Consider the following 18,477-nt stretch of genomic DNA (forward strand, 5'->3'; position numbering starts at 1 on the left):
TTTGTTGGAAGTGTAATTGCATCTTTTTTTTATTAGAACAATGATAGATGCTTTCTCTAACTTTGGTCCTGTTGGTATCTTAAGTTTTGATGATTGGATTTATTTTCTTCTTTGATTGAGAAAAGATAACTGATTGTGTCAGTTTAGTCACTCAAAAAGTGATATTGGAACTTTTGATGCGTTTACTGTCTCTTGTAAGATAGCTTAAATTTTTTATCTGGTTATCTCTGTTGATGTAATATGTTCTTATAGTAAACTTCAGACTGAAGATGGCCCCTTGGTTCTTTCTAAATTGCAGTTTGCAGGTTGTGTGAAGAACCAGTACTATACGCAGACACAATATGATGAAGTGAGAATTGAATGGAGTGAATTTGTGTACTCGTATTTGAAGTGAATTGCAGGTTGTGTGAATGAATCAGTACATGTTTTTTATTTTTTATGGCTTATTTTGATCATATTTAGGGAGATTTGTTTTGTATAAACATATGCTGAAATCATGGCTTATTTTGATCAAGGTTTATGAAGTTACCTTTTGTGATGCTCAAAATTACTGAAGTCTAAAAATAATGAAGTAAAAAGAGAAAAAATACTCACTTTATTCATAAAATCCGAAGTAAAATCTACTTATAACTTCGAAGCAATACAATTTGTTGCTGTAAAATAGTATCAACTACTTCGGTTATTACCAAAAATTTCAAAGTAGTATCTATCTATTACTTTGATCCAGAACGAAGCTAAATGTAATTTAATCGATAATTACTTCAGGAATTAACGATATATGACGAAGTAAAAGTAATCCATTACTTCATTTTTAACCGAAGTTAAAGTAGGTATATTACTTCACAACAAATACTAAACGATGAAGTCGAAAAGGATTAATTACTTCGGTGTTTTTAAAAACCGACGAAGTTATATGCACTTTTTACTTCGTAATATGTCCGAACCCGACACCCAATACGACTTCGTTTTTTCTGGGCCTACGACTTTGGAGTTTATCCGAAGTAAAATGAATCTTTTTACTACACGCGTGTCTACTTCGGTAAAAACAGGTCTTTTACTTCAGGTAATCAACGAAGTAAAAAGTCATTTTTCACATAGTGTCTATTCAATAGATTAGTTAATTGGATAGTAGACTAATGGTACATTAGTTGATTGATGCTAGGAATTAGTCTTAAAGATGGAAAGAAAAAAAAAGGATGTTGTTACTTGACAATGGTTAAATTCTCTACATCAGTGGACTCATGGTGAAAACTAGTTGACTTATTGGAAGTAAATTAAATTACATCAATAGGTTTTGAAGGCTATATAAGGACTCATTGGAGGCTTCAAGGTTGGCGAAATAGTGTGGTTAAATCTATTAGAAGCCTATTGTAATCTTCTTAGTCTTACTCTTGTACTTCATTGTAATCCTAGAGTTTGTAAGAGGTTTATCAACCTTTGGTAGTTGATTAAGAACGAGAATGTTAGGTTTTCTTGGAGTGATCTATTAACGAATCATAAGTCGTGGAGTAGTAATCCAAGGGATAGCTAAATGTCACATGTGATTGATTGAGTACCTATTGTGTATTAATAATTATTTCATTGCACTAATTTGTTTGAAAACTTGCTAGATTGTAGCAAGAGTATTATAAATAGTATGTGCATGTATCAGGCACCATTCACCTCCTCTAACATTCGCTACCTCAACTTAACCGCCTCAACATAATCAAGTGGGTGAACAACTTTTTTTCTAAAGTGAGGTTACCAAATGGAAAGGGGTACATCAATGAAAGGGCAGTCATTGCACAAGATATCATAATTAGGAATTTATTCATAGGAGTGTGAATAAAGAAACAATGTCTTGCAATATTTGATTTTAAATCTCAACCAAATTAGGTTAAAAATTTGAACCGACATAATTTAGTTGATCAAATAGACTAATTTTTGAGAAGATTATGGGAATTTATTGCAGACAAGGCACTTTTCAATGAAAAATTAAAAATAATACCCGGCCCCTTTAAATTTTTTAATAAAATGGTGTATCCTTTTAGATTTTAAAAATTAAAAACAATATTAAGGAGAAGAAATTTAGAATTATATAGGAGTTTGTACCGCCCCAATTCAATAACAATGAATTATCATCAATAATGTCATTGTAGTGCAAAGGCGAATAAGCTCGACCTAGTGCCCTTGTCAGCCTGCCCAAGATCATTATAAGAGAGATAAATCATAGTCATTGAGAGATAATGTGGGCGGGAATCAATAATGTCATTGTAACACAATAATAATATTGCAATTTCTTGCAAATTCTTACTATTACATTTGTGTTAGCCACAAGCACAATTGCAATGAATGACATAATTTGACATTTTCATCATTTTCCATTCTTTCACTCCTAATAAGAGGAAAGATAATCTTGTTCTCTCTTCGCTTCCACAATGGATTTATGTTGTAAATCTACCACATGATTACTGGCTCAGTTATGCCTCGGGGCATTCCACAATAGATTTATGACCCAACATATGATGGTCCCTCCACAATTCACTCATTAGAGTAAATAAAGAATACATGATGAGGATATCTATCAAACTCCTAATGCATCACAAAACATTCACATATACAAGAGCCACAATCACTTTGTATAAACGTGTTACATGCCTTTAAACTAAAAAATCCCTTAACTTGACTTTTGGCTCTGAAAGAAAATAGTAGAGTGACATTATTACCTTTGGATTAACATCTTCGACTAATATTTCTAGTAGAATATTCAATGCCTTGATGATCTTAGCAAACAGGACTTTAAACAAACTTTAACTAAACAAAAAAAACACTCTAAATAACTAAAAAGAATGTTCAACTGAACTTTTCTGAATCAACTGAACAAATAAATAACTTGCTAATCAAAATTTTCACATTGAACATTGCTTCACCATCTCAATAAAACCTGATGAATTAATCTTCAGAACTTAGCATGATATAGTTTCAGAATTCTGTATGGCTCCTTCAATAATCTTAGAATGTCGTGGAGCATGTGCGGCGGAGTCTCTGGTATTTCAACCTTGAAACTGAACCCACCTCAGATTTGATCACATCTTGCTGCAAGAATAGATTCTATTTAATATATTTTCATTGAAATGTAATGTACAAACTTGGTGTTGTAACTCATCCCTATCAAATGGGGATCCACAATGTTCATTCAAAAGAAAAAAGAATAATGCGAGAATAGTAAATCATAGAAGATGACAAGATTTAAGGCTGTTACTAAGGGAGCTCACTTATATTTAATCATACAAACAATTGCTTGCTACTATATGAATATTCACATGTTTTCCTCTTTAAATAATTAGTTCTAGGCCATTTGAGAGAGGTTAAAGGGAGGAATAAGTGCTTTAACTTAATAGGCTATGATCCAAATGATGTATGAGCAATTTGGTGTGGTTTCAAGGATTAAATATTCATGGTTTTCTATGACCAATAATTGTCGTATTGCTTTGGATAGTTGGCATTGGATGCCCCATTTTCTTTGGATGTGGCCTAAAAATAATGTCTAAATTTGTAACTCCTAACCTTCATGTTATTGATTATCAAACGTACCACATTGAGTTTGTTTCTAATGGAACAATGCCTGATGGGCAACCTATATGTTTACAAGAAGTATTAAGTGAGTACTTCCTCTAAATGGTATATGCTTATGCTAAGTTTATTGCAAATTTATTAGTTTCTATGTTGATTCATCTTCTTTTGTGCATGTAATTAAGGATGTTAGACTGTATATGCTTGATGATGTTTAGATAAGCAAATGTTCCTACAAACTAAACCTTTTCTCTTGATTATTATTAGAAGATAGATTTTCATATCTCGGGTTTAACTTGCTTATCATGTAAATTAGATAACTTCTATAGTAAGGGGAATATAACCATATATTATATTGGCATGGAATTAATGATGAAAATGATAATTATGTTGTAGAGAATTATTGGATATAAGCATAGATAAAGTGATACCTATTGGGATGATTGAAATGAACCTATGTTAACTCGTCAATAATGTGTATGCATTATAGAGGTGATACACTAGGTCTCTTATTAGTGTATTGATTAATAGTGTTTGTGCAATTTTAGAATACTAAAAGGGAAGTCACAATAATGTTTGAGCATACAAAGCATAGTTGTTTATGTAGTGCAAGAGTGCAAAAGAAAATCCATGAGTATTGTAGAAATTTAGTCATCCATATTTTTGTTAGTGTGATGGTGCTCTTAGTGATCTCATGGATCATGAATTTTGATATACTAAGGGTTTGGTGCATCCAAGAGATAAGAAACTTCATGAGTAAAATACAATTTCTAGTGAATTAAGCTAGAGAGAAAATATACTTGGGCCAGAGTAGCTTTCAATCCAAGTGGACTAAGTTATTAGATGGGCTATAGTCAACATATCAATCAACTAGAAATGTATGAGTAATCGATTGATAGTCAATCGACTAAGCAGTCAAGTCAGAAACCTTTTGGATGTTGGTTCTAATTGATCAGTCCTAATAGTTGAGTCAATTGGGTAGACAACTCAGAAACTCATTAGAGTTTTAGTTTCAAGTTGATCACTTAATTGATTGTTTATAATCAATTGACTGATGGAAATTGGATGAATCGAACATTGAAGAAATGGAAGGAAAAAAATCACAAATGATTGGATTCGGTCAAGGTTAGTTAACTAGTGGCTAGTTTTGTCGACTGGTGAATCCTAGATGAAGCAGTCGTTAAGGGAAACATAAAAAAGATTGCGGTCCATTGAAATCAATCGAAATAGTCGACTAATCATGATAGATCAATCGAATAATTGGTGCATGTCAACAAAATTGTGTCAAAATTTTGATGTATAGAGTAGGCTTTAAAAGGGGGTTTAGAGGCCACAAAAGAATTAGCAACTTATTAAGAAAAATCTTATTTTTGTTATTCTATATTTAAGTCTTATTGTTAAAATCCTACCTTTATTGTAAGCCTCTTGTATTTATCATTGATGAACTTGAAAGAGGTTTCTCAATCTCTATCACTTTACCAAAGAGAAGAAAATATATAAAGGATTTTGAGATTGATCCACTTAAAGACTCATATGTCATGGACTAGGAGTCTGGAGCTATCGAGCCACATTAAATTCCATGTATCATTGTAATGTGATATGTTCTTGTATTTTGTTTTAGTTTTCATAGCTAATTTATTTTATGACCTTTTGGGTATCACAACAAGAGCATACTTATATTATAAGAATGAGGCTATTCATCTCTAGCATTCACCTCTCATCACCATTATGAATCTAAGCCAGGCCACCCAAAAGGACTAGCCGTCAACCAAACAAAAAAATTTGGGATCAAAATCCTAGGGATGGAGTTATTTTCCCAAACAAAAAAATTTGGGATCAAAATCCTAGGGATGGAGTTATTTTCCCAAACAAAAAAATTTGGGATCAAAATCCTAGGGATGGAGTTATTTTCCCAAACAAACAAATTTGGGGTCAAGTTCACTTCAGAGACATGATTTTTAATCAATTGTGGCAAAAGACGAATACGCTCGCCCCCAGTGTCCCCGCCAACCCGTTCCAAGGCCAACACGGAGGAGGTAAATCACAGACGACTACTAGCCTTTGGAATAGTGACTAGCATATAAGGGAGGTATTTACCTCAGCTTTGCCAAGATTCGAACCCCAGATCTCATTGTGACAACACCTCATGCGCTAGCCACTAGACCCATCCGTGGAGACTGATCATGGAGTCAATACCATCATGGACATAATGAGCATTTATTCATTGAAATTTGAAAGGGAAGTCTCTCTATGGAAGCACTAGATGGAGTTATTTTTCACTATTGATTTTGATTTAATGCTAACAATGAAATATGATTTTGAGATGCATAGGGATATAGACAAAGATGATCTAGAAGATAATATATGGAATAAAAAAGAAGACTCTAAGACCAATAGTAAAGTTGAGTATCGCAATTTGAATGCCTATCAATTATATTATTTAAGTTGGGGGATTTGCATGAAGGCGCCTTAAATGTAATTTAGGAAAAAGGAACCTTCCAAGAAGACATATCAATAATATCAAGCTAAATAAGGAGAATTCATTGAAAATCTCCAAGCCAGGTTAAAAAATTAATTAATGGTTTGGTAAGCATTAGTGAATCTATGTCTAATAGGAACATGCTAAGGAGTGCAATCAACACTTTCCCAAGGTCACTATATTGGGTATCTATGTTTGACTCTTACTATATGTCAAAGGACCTTGATGTAAGTACTCTAGATGATTTTTCACTACTATGAAATTACATAAGTCTAGACATACAAGTTTGGTAGATTGAGAAGGTATTTACATGAGAGACAATTTATCCCTAGCTACAACACAAAAAAGATCATTCGGAGTCTTTGTAGATTCTTCTTCCATGGATAGTAATGAAGAGACTTTTCTAGTAAAGAAAATGAGAAAAGTTTTTAAGAATTCTAACTTTGATAAGCAAAAGGCAAAGAAGTTTCTAAGGAAGAGGGTCAAAGTAAGAGCAAGAAGAAGGCAAGATGTTTCAATTGTAACGAAACAGATCACATGAAGAACCAATGCCCTTCAGTAGAAGCATCAGATGGAGGGATACATACCAATTCCTTGTATTGTGGCAAAAATTATAATAAAAGATAATTACACCCACCCCAGACCTTCCTCATAAGTCCTCAGGTTATGTAAAGAGATGTAAATCACGGGGTCATAGCCAATCGCCAAATGTCTGTATTACTTTCATGACAAGTGGAGTTAACGACAAACTTAGTACATCATCGGATGGAGAAAGCCATGGGATCCTTAGTGAAAGAGGTGCTACACTTGATTAATTAGACAACAAAGTAAGTGAGGTAATGGATAAAACCCTCTAAGAAACTTTATGGTGTAGTTACATTGTTATCTAGATCACTATGTAAAGTTAGAAGTACATACCTTGATTTGAAATAATTTGCAGTCATGTTAGAAGCTAAGTTAGAAAATTCATGTCCAAAAGATCTTGAAAAATTAGAAGCCAAGAACTTGAAATTAAGGGAACAGATAAAAACCCTGAAAATAATCTTAAAAAAAATTGTCTATTAGCTCAATCAATTGCAATATGTTAATAGGTAGTTAAAGGGCAAGTTGTAACAAGGATGGTTTAGGATATAGAACACTTTAGCACAATTATAGACTTCAAGCTCATAGGGGACAAACGACAATTACGAAGGTTTGGAAATTTTTCTAACTAATTTTAGATGCCAAAATTGTTCTTAACATTTAAATAACCATAGAGTGGTCAAACATAGAAAAATAAATGTAAAATATTTATATATATGGTTGACATTGCTTTTGAGTTGCAAGATCACATTTTAAAAATTAATCTAATTTTTCAAGAAAGGATACTTTCTATGAAAATACCACATCTAATAAACTTTGTTTATAATTTCATTTGTTTTGGAAATTTCTAGAATTTATAGTAGAATTTTGAAAATTAGTGTACATAATTGATTTACTAGAACACAATTGATTGTTTCTTAACTAACATAGTTGTAATCAACTGATTGGTAGATGCATCCATTAGTTAGTTCCAACCCTAGTTTATTTTTAAAAACTCATTTTTGATATTTTCAAAGGAGAAGTTGCTTAACTTCGAAGACCTATATTTTCTACAAGGGAGGAGATGCAGTTTAAAAATTATTTTAGCTCGAGGAGTCTATTTATAAGTGGAGCCTAAGATTAGGTTCCATTTTACAATTACTATATTTTTAACATTTATTTATATATATGTTATTTTTTCTAAATTAAATAGATTGTCAAACATTAAAAATGAAAAAATTATTGAAAATTTAAGTCTCCATGTGCTCTGGTGAAACCATGGATTTTGATATTTGTACAAAGAATTTAAGTTAGATCTTGCATTGTATTTGATTTGTATGTTTAAGTGGGTAGGAATTTGATGGAAATAACTTGACTTAGTTAAGGTCATGAGTACTTGGTGTCTCATGGTCCATAGAAGATTGAGAAGGATGGCATGAGAGACTCGATGAACCATAGGACAAAGAGCATCAGAAGTAGCTAGGTCTCCAAAGTAGAGTACATAAGTAGAGCAAGAATAATGACATTGAAAGAGAGATGTGAGGTGAAAGATGGCCGGAGACACTACACAAGTAGAGTGAAAAGGATGACACAACGATTCAAGGGCTTGGTGCATTCAGAGATGAGAAATTTGATAAGCAAGGGTCTTGTGATGAAAGACTAGCTAATTGAGTTATGATAGAAAATATACTCGAGTGAGGCTAGCTTTTATTATAGGGACTCAGTCATTAGATGGGTCATAATCAACAAGTTAGTCAACTAATGATCAATTGATTGGGTAATCAACTCAGAAACCTTCTATATGTTGGTTCTAATGGATTAGTTGACTAATCATTAAGTTGAGTAGATAGTTGACTCAGAAACTAATTTTGGTTTCAAGTTGACCAATTGATTATTATTTATGATCATTCAATTGATGTAGGTTGGATGGATCAAATAATGAAGCAATCAAAGAAAAAAGTGATGAGTCTTTAAATCTAGTCAAAGCCACAGAATTGTGGTTAGTCTAGTCAACTACTGAACCCTAGATGAAGTAGTTATCAAAGGAAATGTAGGAAACAATCACAATTGATTTGAATTAGTTGGAGAGAAGGCGAGCTATGTAGTTGAAGTAGAAAAATGTCACATGCAAAGAGTCGAGGGATTGATGTAGCCAAGTGATAAGTAACCTAATAGGAGATGACCATGGTGGTGAAGTCAAGTTACAAAAGGTAAGCTTTGATTGTAAGTTGTGAGAGATGGGAGATTTGTATTCTTGGGAAAGGATAGTCTTTAACTTAAGTGAGACTCAATCATTAGCACGATCATTATCAAAGTTTAAGTCAATTGGAGCTGAATATAATCGACTAGTAAGTTGTATCAACTAAAGAGTAAATTTAGGATGATTATCCAATGCATAAAATATTTTTTTTCATATGTTTGAGTTGACTAGACAATCAATTGATTTGTGGTTAATCAAATGATAAAGAATTAGTTGATTTATGCTATGGTAGGAAAGTCAAAAGGAGTCATTAATAAGATAAAGTAGCATTACAATGGTCGAATGACCTAAGAGCTACAATAACCCAACTAATTGATGGTAAAATCTAGTCAACTCAAATAGTCATTTGCAAACACAAATTGAAGCCATCAAAAAACATCTAATGGGGAGCAAGGTGGACGTTTGAAGACTTTCAAAATATTGATTGCTTAGGTCATATTAAGCCTCATCTTGTAATCCTTTAAGCCTTCTCTCTAAGATTCTACCACATGCTGTAAGAGGTTTCTTCATCTTTAGAGTTTATCAGTAAAGTAAAAAGATAATGAACTTTCAAGTAGTAACTAATAGATGAGTCATAGGTCATGGAATATGAACAAGGGTTCCAAATCACATTTTATGCCTTGTTAGCAATTATCGTGTGTATGTTCAATTCATTATATGCTTTTATTCTATTGCATTAACTCATTGTGTGACCTTGCTAAGCATTAGAAAGAGTATATAAGAACTCAATTGCTAGTACAATTGTAATTCATGCCCCTCTAGGTTATTGACCATCAACCACATCTATCCCAATAAGTGATATCAAATGTGGTCGTTCTTCTAACTGTCAAGAAGGCAAAAAGAGAGTGACAAAGTCGAGGTAAATAACCTCCCTTATGTGCTAGTCACTATTCCAAAGGCTAGTAGCCGCTCGTGATTTACCTCCTCCGTGTTGGCCTTGGGACGAGTTGACGGGGGCGCTGGGAGCGAGCGTATTCACCTTTTGCCACAAAGAAGGCAAAAAGAGAAGGCTAGAATGGATTTTGAAATTCCATCATACAATGAAGACTTTAGTTTTTTGAAAGAAAAGGTAGAGTATTAGTTCAAGAATAATTTTCTAAGAAGTCTTTCTATATTATAGGAGAATGAAATGCCTAGGGATGAAAATGGAAAGAGGATACAAGAAGAAATATTGAACTATGTTGCAAATCAAAATTTACAAAGGAAACAAAGACATCATAAAGTCAATTATTTCAGTCATGCATCAGAACATTTTGAACAAGATCAAGGTGTGTGAAGATACAAGAGATATTGGAAAATGTTCATACATTACCATGAGAATCTAGGCAAGAGAAAGAAGTCTAAGAGGAGAAAGCTCAAGTACAAGTTGAAGAAGAGGTACAAAAAAAATTCAAACTTCCACAAGTTGAAGAAGAGGAACAAAATTCAAGCTCCTATCATGAGGAAGTTAATAAGGACAGAAAACTCTCTTCATTGGATTAATCAAGTGGGGAGTCATCCTCCACTTTTCAGAGTGAGGAAAAGTCCCACATCAATTGAATAAGTAATCTTAATTGGAAGTTTAATCCATAAATGCCCAACCCAAATCAAGAACCAAGGAGCATATTGTATATTTTAGATGTAACTAAAGAGGACACTACAAGAATAGGTGGTCACTCATCATGAGAGAGGTAAAAATTCTTAAACTTAGTGAACTTCATATTTGTAATGATTCAATTGGTAAAAACAAGGAGGCAAAGAAGAAAGACCACATAGTTTGCTTCACATGTTGAGAAAGGGGTCACTACCACACTATGTTCGAAGAGAAATGTAGTGAAGAATAAGAAGTCACACAAAGAACTCCAATAGTAAGAGAGAAGGTTTCAAATCTTTATTTAAATTTAAATATTAATTTTTTTCATGCATAGCCAAAATTCTTATGTTCATTTACCTATCCACAGTTTTCTTTCAAATATCATGATAATTATAGGAGTAGTTTTCATAATAACACTACTTTTCCTAAAGATAGGAAAGTAGATATGAACATAGGAAAGTAACTCAAGAAAGGTAGGCACATGTCTAGGTCTAGGAACATGTAAGGGATGCATGAGAATTATAGATTATAGCTACTAAAAAAAGCTATCTTTGAGGGTAAAGCTTGAGGATTTGGGGAAATTTTTTTTTGAAAGGTCCACAAATGGGTCTAAAAACCTAGATATGGTTCTAAGAAGATAAATACCAAAGCATGATAGATCTAGTTTGGGATATTGATCATCGCCATCAAGAGGAAAAAAATACCATGCTAGGGTAGCATTTGATTATGGTATAGGTGAACCATCTAAGTTAAGAAACATTGGGAAGGTACTTAAACTTAGAAGGGTGACTAGAAAAGATAGCTATAGTGATACCCCTATGTAATCTACCAGGAATGATGGTCTTTGGATCAAAAGGAATGCATACTTGGGGTATGGAAGGGTTCTAGGGTTCACCTATAGGTTTGGAGATGAATAATATCTTTGTAGCGTTTAAAAAAAAATCAGTTCACTTAAACTAATCAAGATTTAAGTTATGATTATACTAAAGAGTTTAAGTAATTAAAGTATTAATAGGTTAATAAACCCTACCCGGCTTGCTAGTAATCCAATCCGATTTATCCTTTTAAATACAAGTTTTATTTTTCCTCTCACCCTTGAAAGCCGTCAGTCATCCAAACCCTAGCAACTTTGGAAGAGATAGAGGAAGAACTTTGTCGAACTGTTTAAGGTCGTATTTCCCTACGTCTCACGGGCGATCTCCCATACATAAAACACCAAGATAAATTTGCTTTTATAATTTTTGATATTTACTGAACCATGCGGGTTGTAGTATCCGTAAGTTTTATTCTCCATGTTATTGGTCTTGATCTTTACTGATTAACATATTCAATCATAGACATTAGTATTTTACTTCTATTCACACATTATCCTATGTTTCTAGGCGGATCCCTTATAGGCTTAGGCATCCAAAATCATGTTCTGTAGAAAAATTTGGACAAAACCACGATATGTTGGTATTCCGCATAAAGCTTTAGTTTTTTATGATTAATAATATAATTGGATAATTAATTCTCATAGCTGAATATATGGAAGGAGCCACTACCTTCACTGGTCTTTCCCTAATTTATCTATGATTGGAGAAGTATTGTACTATTGTTGTATGAAGAACGTTGCTCATGAGCATGTAAAATTAATAGATTAATTAATTAACAAAGATGATTGAGAGATTAATTAAGTAATTAATTGAGGTTAGTTAATGAATCTAAGATTTAGTTGATGAAATTGGTTAAGAAATTTCAAAATGGATTAATTGATGATCTGAACTTATATTCCAGATTTAGTAAACTAGTATTAATGTGTTAATTAACAAGTAGTTGATGAGATTTATTTGGTTAATTGATTAAAGTGACCGATTAATTAATAAGATGATTAATGGATGGACTAATTAATAGGTAATAATTATGGTTATTTGATTAATGAGTAATGACTGATAATTAAGATTGTGGATCTGTTTAAAGAAATAACTAATCAGTCTAATTTATTAGTAATTGATATTAATTAGTCTACTTAGTAAATTAGATAACTAATTAGGTTAAGAATTTATGAGATTGTAGGATTGAAAATTAATCTATCTGGTTAATTTAGTTAATTAAGTTGATAATTAATTTAAATTACTAATCATATTAAAGATTCAAAATGGAGGGAGCGGGTAGGGAGTCTGACTTAAAGGATACCGAAATTCTTACAAAAATAAAAGAGGTTTGGGAATCTGACTTAAGAAAGGTCCGATGAATCTTACCAAAGCAAAGGAGTTTGGGAATCCGGCTTAAGAAGTGTCTCGTGAACTTTACCAAATCAAAAGGAGTTTGGGAATCTAACTTAAGAAAGGTCCGGTGAACCTTACCAAAGTAAAGGGGTTTGGAAATCCAGCTTAAGAAAGGTCCAGTGAACCTTACCAACCTCGTACTAAGAAAAAGTTTGGCCAAACATCAGAGGTTAAGGTATAAAAGAGTTACACTTGATGATATGAATTCTTGTAATTTATGAATCTTACAAGTAAAATAAAAGATAACACAAGATAAAAATTGAATGTTAATTTAGGGTAGTTTGGCGGTTCATGAAATTGAAGTCAGAGGTTATTCTCCGTTATTATTTAACATGATAATTTATCAAATATTTCTTTTAAATGGGAATAGATGTTATTTATATAAAGGTTAAACTACTATATTTTTAGACTCACTAGATCCATGTGGTGTAGGCAATGAGGAGACGGAGGGGCATAACGGATGAGCCTTCTTGTACCTGGCAGTGCACACACGAGGACTTCTTTCATTAGTCTACTTTTCTACTTGCATTAAGCTGTTGGGTCCTCTAGTCGGATTTGAGTTATCTGTTTTGATAGTCGGTTGAGTTCATCTCACTAATTGGTTGCACTCTCTGTTCTTTTGCAGATTTTATTCACTAATATGATGTTTAAACTTAGATTGTCTTGGTTTCAAATTGAACCAGTTTGTAATGCATTATCATTTGGAGTTGATTTATTTAATTTGAGTCTCTTTAATTTTAGTATTGTGAGGTTCGATATATATATATATATATATATATATATATATATATATATATATATATATATATATATATATATATATACACAACACTTTGTGTGCGACCGTGAACGAAATCTGACATGGCAAAAATCTATTTTTTTTTAATATCTCTCTCATCTGCATGCAACTATAAAATTTTTTAATCTCTCTCATCTGATTGCATGCAACAATCACTGTGTTGCTAATTTTTAAAGGTGATGTAGCTGCTACAACGTTGTAGCAGCTACTACACAATAGCTGCTACACGTTGTAGCAGCTTCTGTATAGTAGCTGCTATAACGTGTATCAGTGTTATTGTGTAACTACTATGTTGTAGCAGTTACTACACAGTTGTAGCAGTTACTGCACAGTTGTAGCAGCTACTGCACCGTTGTAACAGCTTCTGCACCGTTGTAACAGCTTCTGCACCGTTGTAGCAGCTACTGCACCGTTGTAGTAGCTTCTGCACTGTTGTAGCAACTACTGCACCGTTATAGCAGCTACTGCACCCTGTAGCAGCTACTCCACGGTTGTAGCAACTTCTGCACCGTTATAGTAGCTACTGCACCGTTGTAGCAGCTTCTGCACCGTTGTAGCAGCTTCTGCACCATTGTAGCAGCTTCTGCACCATTGTAGCAGCTACTGCATAGTAACTGCTACAAGTTGTAGCAGCTACTGTTATACCGTTGTAGCAGCTTCTACACCGTTATAGCAGCTACTGCACCGTTATAGTAGTTTCTGCACCGTTGTAGCAGTTTCTGCACCGTTGTAGCAGCTTCTGCACCATTGTAGCAGTATTGCACCGTTGTAGTAGCTACTATATAGTAACTGCTACAAGTTGTAGCAGCTACTGCATAATAACTGCTACATGTTGTAGCAGCTACTGCATAGTAACTTCTATAACGTTGTATCATCACTACCACAATAATTTTTTGCATATAATAATAGGAGAGAGAAGATAAAATATTATTTTAATTTAAAAAGAAAGAGAGTAAAGTTGTTGCAAGCAAATGAGAGAAATTAAAAAAAATTTATAGTTGTTACATGCAGATAAGAGAGAAAAGTTATTGAATGCAAATGAGAGAGATATTAAAAAAATTAGGTTTTGGCCCCGTCAGATAGCCCACGTCGGATTTCGCTCACAATCGCGCACAAAGTGTCGCTCAACATATCAAATCTCTCTCTCTCTCTCTCTCTCTCTCTCTCTATATATATATATATATATATATATATATAGTGGCAAAAGATGAATACGCTCGCCCTCAGCGCCCCGCCAACCCGTCCCAGGACTAATATATATATACAGAGGATGTTTCAATCTCAATTTCTCAATTTAGAATTAGCACATTGGTGACATTTTCATAGGGGTCTGAAAATAGCTTAAAATGACTTTTGAATTGTATGTGGTGTCAAATAAATTGATGTAATGGGAGCATTTATGTTTGAGTTTTGCAAAGACAATTGACTTGGATTAAAACTAAGGATTTAGGGTTATGTTTCATCGAACCATTTAACTAGTCTTTAGAAAAATATCTAACTTGGGAATTGGAAAGCTTTTTGATGAAATATTTTTACCAACTAAATTAGGTAAATGTAAATTTAAAATTATCAAAGGATTGTATAGTTTCTAATGTATTTTAGAAATTAGCATAATTGAGACAAGATTTAGGTATAGTTAATTGGACCATGTAGATAGTCGACTGAAAAAAAAGTGCAAAATATTCAAAATTAACATATTCAATATTTTTTGAGATTATGTTAACTTGGATATTCATGATGAATCCATCTAGAGATTTTGAGTACAAGTTAATGATCATGTTAGATGCACAAGACTAATAATAGGAAAATTATTAATGTATCTTGTCAATGTGTGTCAAAGAGAGAAAGATTGGAAAGGGTTAAATTAAAAACCTATCTTCCATTGATGGATGATTTGGAAAATTCCTAATTCTAGGGGGAGCATATATGTAGGGGGAAGATAGTTTTAGGTTCCATTTCATTTATTGGTATTGGTTTTTTCTAATTTAAATGAATTGTCATTATTAGTGCAATCATGCTCTCAGTGGTCAGATTCAACATTGAATTTTGATATTTGTACAAAAGATTTAAATTACACCTTGCCTATGATTTTGATATATGTGTTTGAATTGTGCAAAGACTTGATAGAACACACATGCAATTTGGAGAGCTCGTGACTTGAATTGAATGGTTGAATGTGGATAATGGCAGCATGGCCAAGGCAACATACGGAGTGACTTGGAGATCCATAGGAAATTAGAGAAGGGTGTATGAGATAACTAAGGGACCGCTAGATAAGAAGAATTGAGGTGGTGTTGGAGTAGCTCATGGAGCATGACTTAGTACTTGGTAGCTTTTAGAAATCATAGAAGGATGGTATGTGACATTCAAGGGACCACAGGATGAGGAACATTGACAACAGTTGGAGAGAAGGCAAACGATGAGAGAGTCAAGGTTGTATGAAGGATGACACATGAGATCTAAGGATACACCCTGGGTGGTGAAATCAAGCTGTGAAAGATTAGCTTTGATTGTGAGTTATGAGAATTAAGAAATTTATACTATTGAGAGAAAGTAGTATTTGACATAGGCGAGCTCAATTATTAGGATGATTATAATTGAATTTCAAATTGACTAGAATTGAGTCCAATAAATTAGTCAGCTAAGTAGACATAGGAGTCGACTTGGATGATCAAGCAATGAACAAAGTGCTTTTTTTCCATTCACCTAGTCAGGACTAGATGACTAGTAAGGAATCCTAACTGGAGGTTAGGCAAGGCGAAGTCTTGATAAGTGAAACCAGGTAATGGAACCCTTAGTTAGTGAAACTAGGTGGTGGAAGTCTTGGTGAGTGAAGTCAAGTAGTAGAAGTCCTAGTAAGTGAAGTTAGATCCCAGTGAGTAAAGATAGGTAGTGAAATTCTTAGTGAGTGAAGTTAGGTAGTAGAAAACTCTAGGGGGAGGTAACCCTAAGTAATGAGAACTCTTGGAGGAGTGACATCCAAGCAAAAGGTAAGCCTAGTAGGTCAGGTAGACTTACTGATATAGGCTAGGTTGCTTGTTTGTATTTTGTATAGTTGTTCTGTAGGAACTTGAAGATGGAAGCAAAAAAGAGAGTAGACAAACGTAAATGGGTGAATGAGACTTGACTCAGGTTGAACCAGACCCAAATCTGTTCAGTAGACCATCCAGATATAACTTCATCTAGATAAGAGTTGATCCAGATAAAGATTGATCCAACTCAATAAAAGGAGACTAAGACTCTATGTTTAAGAAATGCATTCTTTATCCTCCTCTTCATCTCTGCGCCTAGACGAACATGCTACTAAACTTTGCGACCGGGGAAGCTTCCGAAAGGGTGTGTTGTGCTAAGGACTTCCAGATCGATCGTAATAATTTGTTTATATTTTCTATTTAAAAGTTGCACTTATTTTTTATATCTTATTTATACTTGCACTATTAATTGTAAAACGAATTTCTCTGCTTCTGAAAAGTTTCAAAAATGAAAATATTAGTGGACGACCACCTCCCATAATTAAACTTTAGATGCACTGATCCTGGAGGTTGGGAACCAAATAAATCTTATCTTATTATTTTATGTATATATTCTGCTACGTACTAATTCTAATAAAATAAACACACAATGAAACAAAAAAAAAAACAATGAATCAATATTCACCCTTCTCTTTCGATCGACCATACCTATCCTACAATATAGCATTGCCATATACCATAATTAATGTGGCCTTGATTTGATTTGATTGTTGTCTTCACGGCCAGGGATATATAAATAAATTAACAACAAACACACGAAAAGAAAGAAAGACAAAAAAAAAAAAAAAAAAAAAATTGAACCTGCTTCCGGAGCATATGGTTCGTCTTCTTCAAGTGCTCCAGCTCTTCCTCCAACCGCCTCACGTACGCCTGAACACAACACGATCAGCCACCAAAACCACAAGCTAACTTGTAAGATTTACTCGGCAGACGAAATTATTAGGAAAAAAGACAACTCACTTGCTTTCTCGCCCTGGACCGTGCCGCCGACTCTCGATTCTTTAGCATCCTCTTCTGCTTCCTCTCGTCCATGCACCGCTTCCCCACAGCCTTTGGCGCCTCGCTGGTGGCGCTCGACTCCATGAAGGAGTGATCCATCGCTTGCGGCGCTGCCTGCATAAGAAGCTGCTGGGCCTCGGCCAGCCCCGCCGAATCCAGAAGGCCCGCGCTGAGCATCGCCAAATTGTGCTGCTGCTGCTGGTTGGCGTGCAATTGGTACTGGAGCCACTGCTCCTGCTGCTGCTGCTGCCTCTGCACCACCTCCACCGGATCCACGCCCAAAAGCTTCGACGACGACGCCGCCGGGGCATTAAGGTTGATTCCGCCGGACCGGATCAGGAATTCGTCCAGCGCAGCCGATTCCCCGAATTCATGCACGATCATCTGCTGATCCGGCAGGTCCGACCATTTTCTCCTGTGCAGCATCGGCTGGCCGCCGGCTGCGCCCATCACCGACGTTAGGAGCTCATCTATGTTCATGTTGTGGTGCTCCGGCAGCGCTCCTTGGCCTCTGTCGGACGAAACCAACCCCATCCGTCGCCAAAACTCACAAGAATCTGAAACCACTAATCACTCATCATGATCGCACAGCTATTGGAATTCTCTCTAAAACAAAATATCAATGATGATAATAATAATAATTAATAATAACAACAACAAAAAAAACAAATATCTCTCTATGTTGCTAAAAGGAGATCGCACCGGGCGGCGGGGGAATCGGGCGGTGGGCTTTTGCGTGCGGTGCAAAAGTGAACACCTAAATTAAAAGAAAAAAGAACGAAGAAGAAGAAGAAGAAATTAGAAAATATCGCAACGAACTGCAGATGCAGATTTGTAGAGGAGAGAGGAAAGGAGTCAACGAGTGGGGCGATCATTGTGGTAGCGCGGGCGTTGCGTTATCGCTCCAACCTTCAACACAAGCTTTTAAACTATATCGTCACCAATCAAAAACAAA

At 34.5% G+C, this 18,477-nt stretch overlaps 1 protein-coding gene across 1 annotated transcript; it reads right to left on the minus strand.

Annotated features, from left to right (window-relative positions):
- Positions 1 to 258: 258 nt before the first annotated feature.
- On the minus strand, positions 259 to 18,056 carry LOC122048761 (ABSCISIC ACID-INSENSITIVE 5-like protein 7). Its single transcript, XM_042610287.1, has 3 exons — positions 17,484 to 18,056; positions 17,325 to 17,393; positions 259 to 324 (listed from the first exon to the last, which is right to left on the minus strand). The coding sequence occupies exons 1-3, from the start codon at positions 18,054 to 18,056 to the stop codon at positions 259 to 261; spliced, it is 708 nt and encodes a 235-aa protein (XP_042466221.1).
- Positions 18,057 to 18,477: the final 421 nt, after the last annotated feature.

The sequence above is a fragment of the Zingiber officinale genome, chromosome 2B, assembly GCF_018446385.1.
Source record: "Zingiber officinale cultivar Zhangliang chromosome 2B, Zo_v1.1, whole genome shotgun sequence".
Lineage (NCBI taxonomy): Eukaryota > Viridiplantae > Streptophyta > Magnoliopsida > Zingiberales > Zingiberaceae > Zingiber > Zingiber officinale.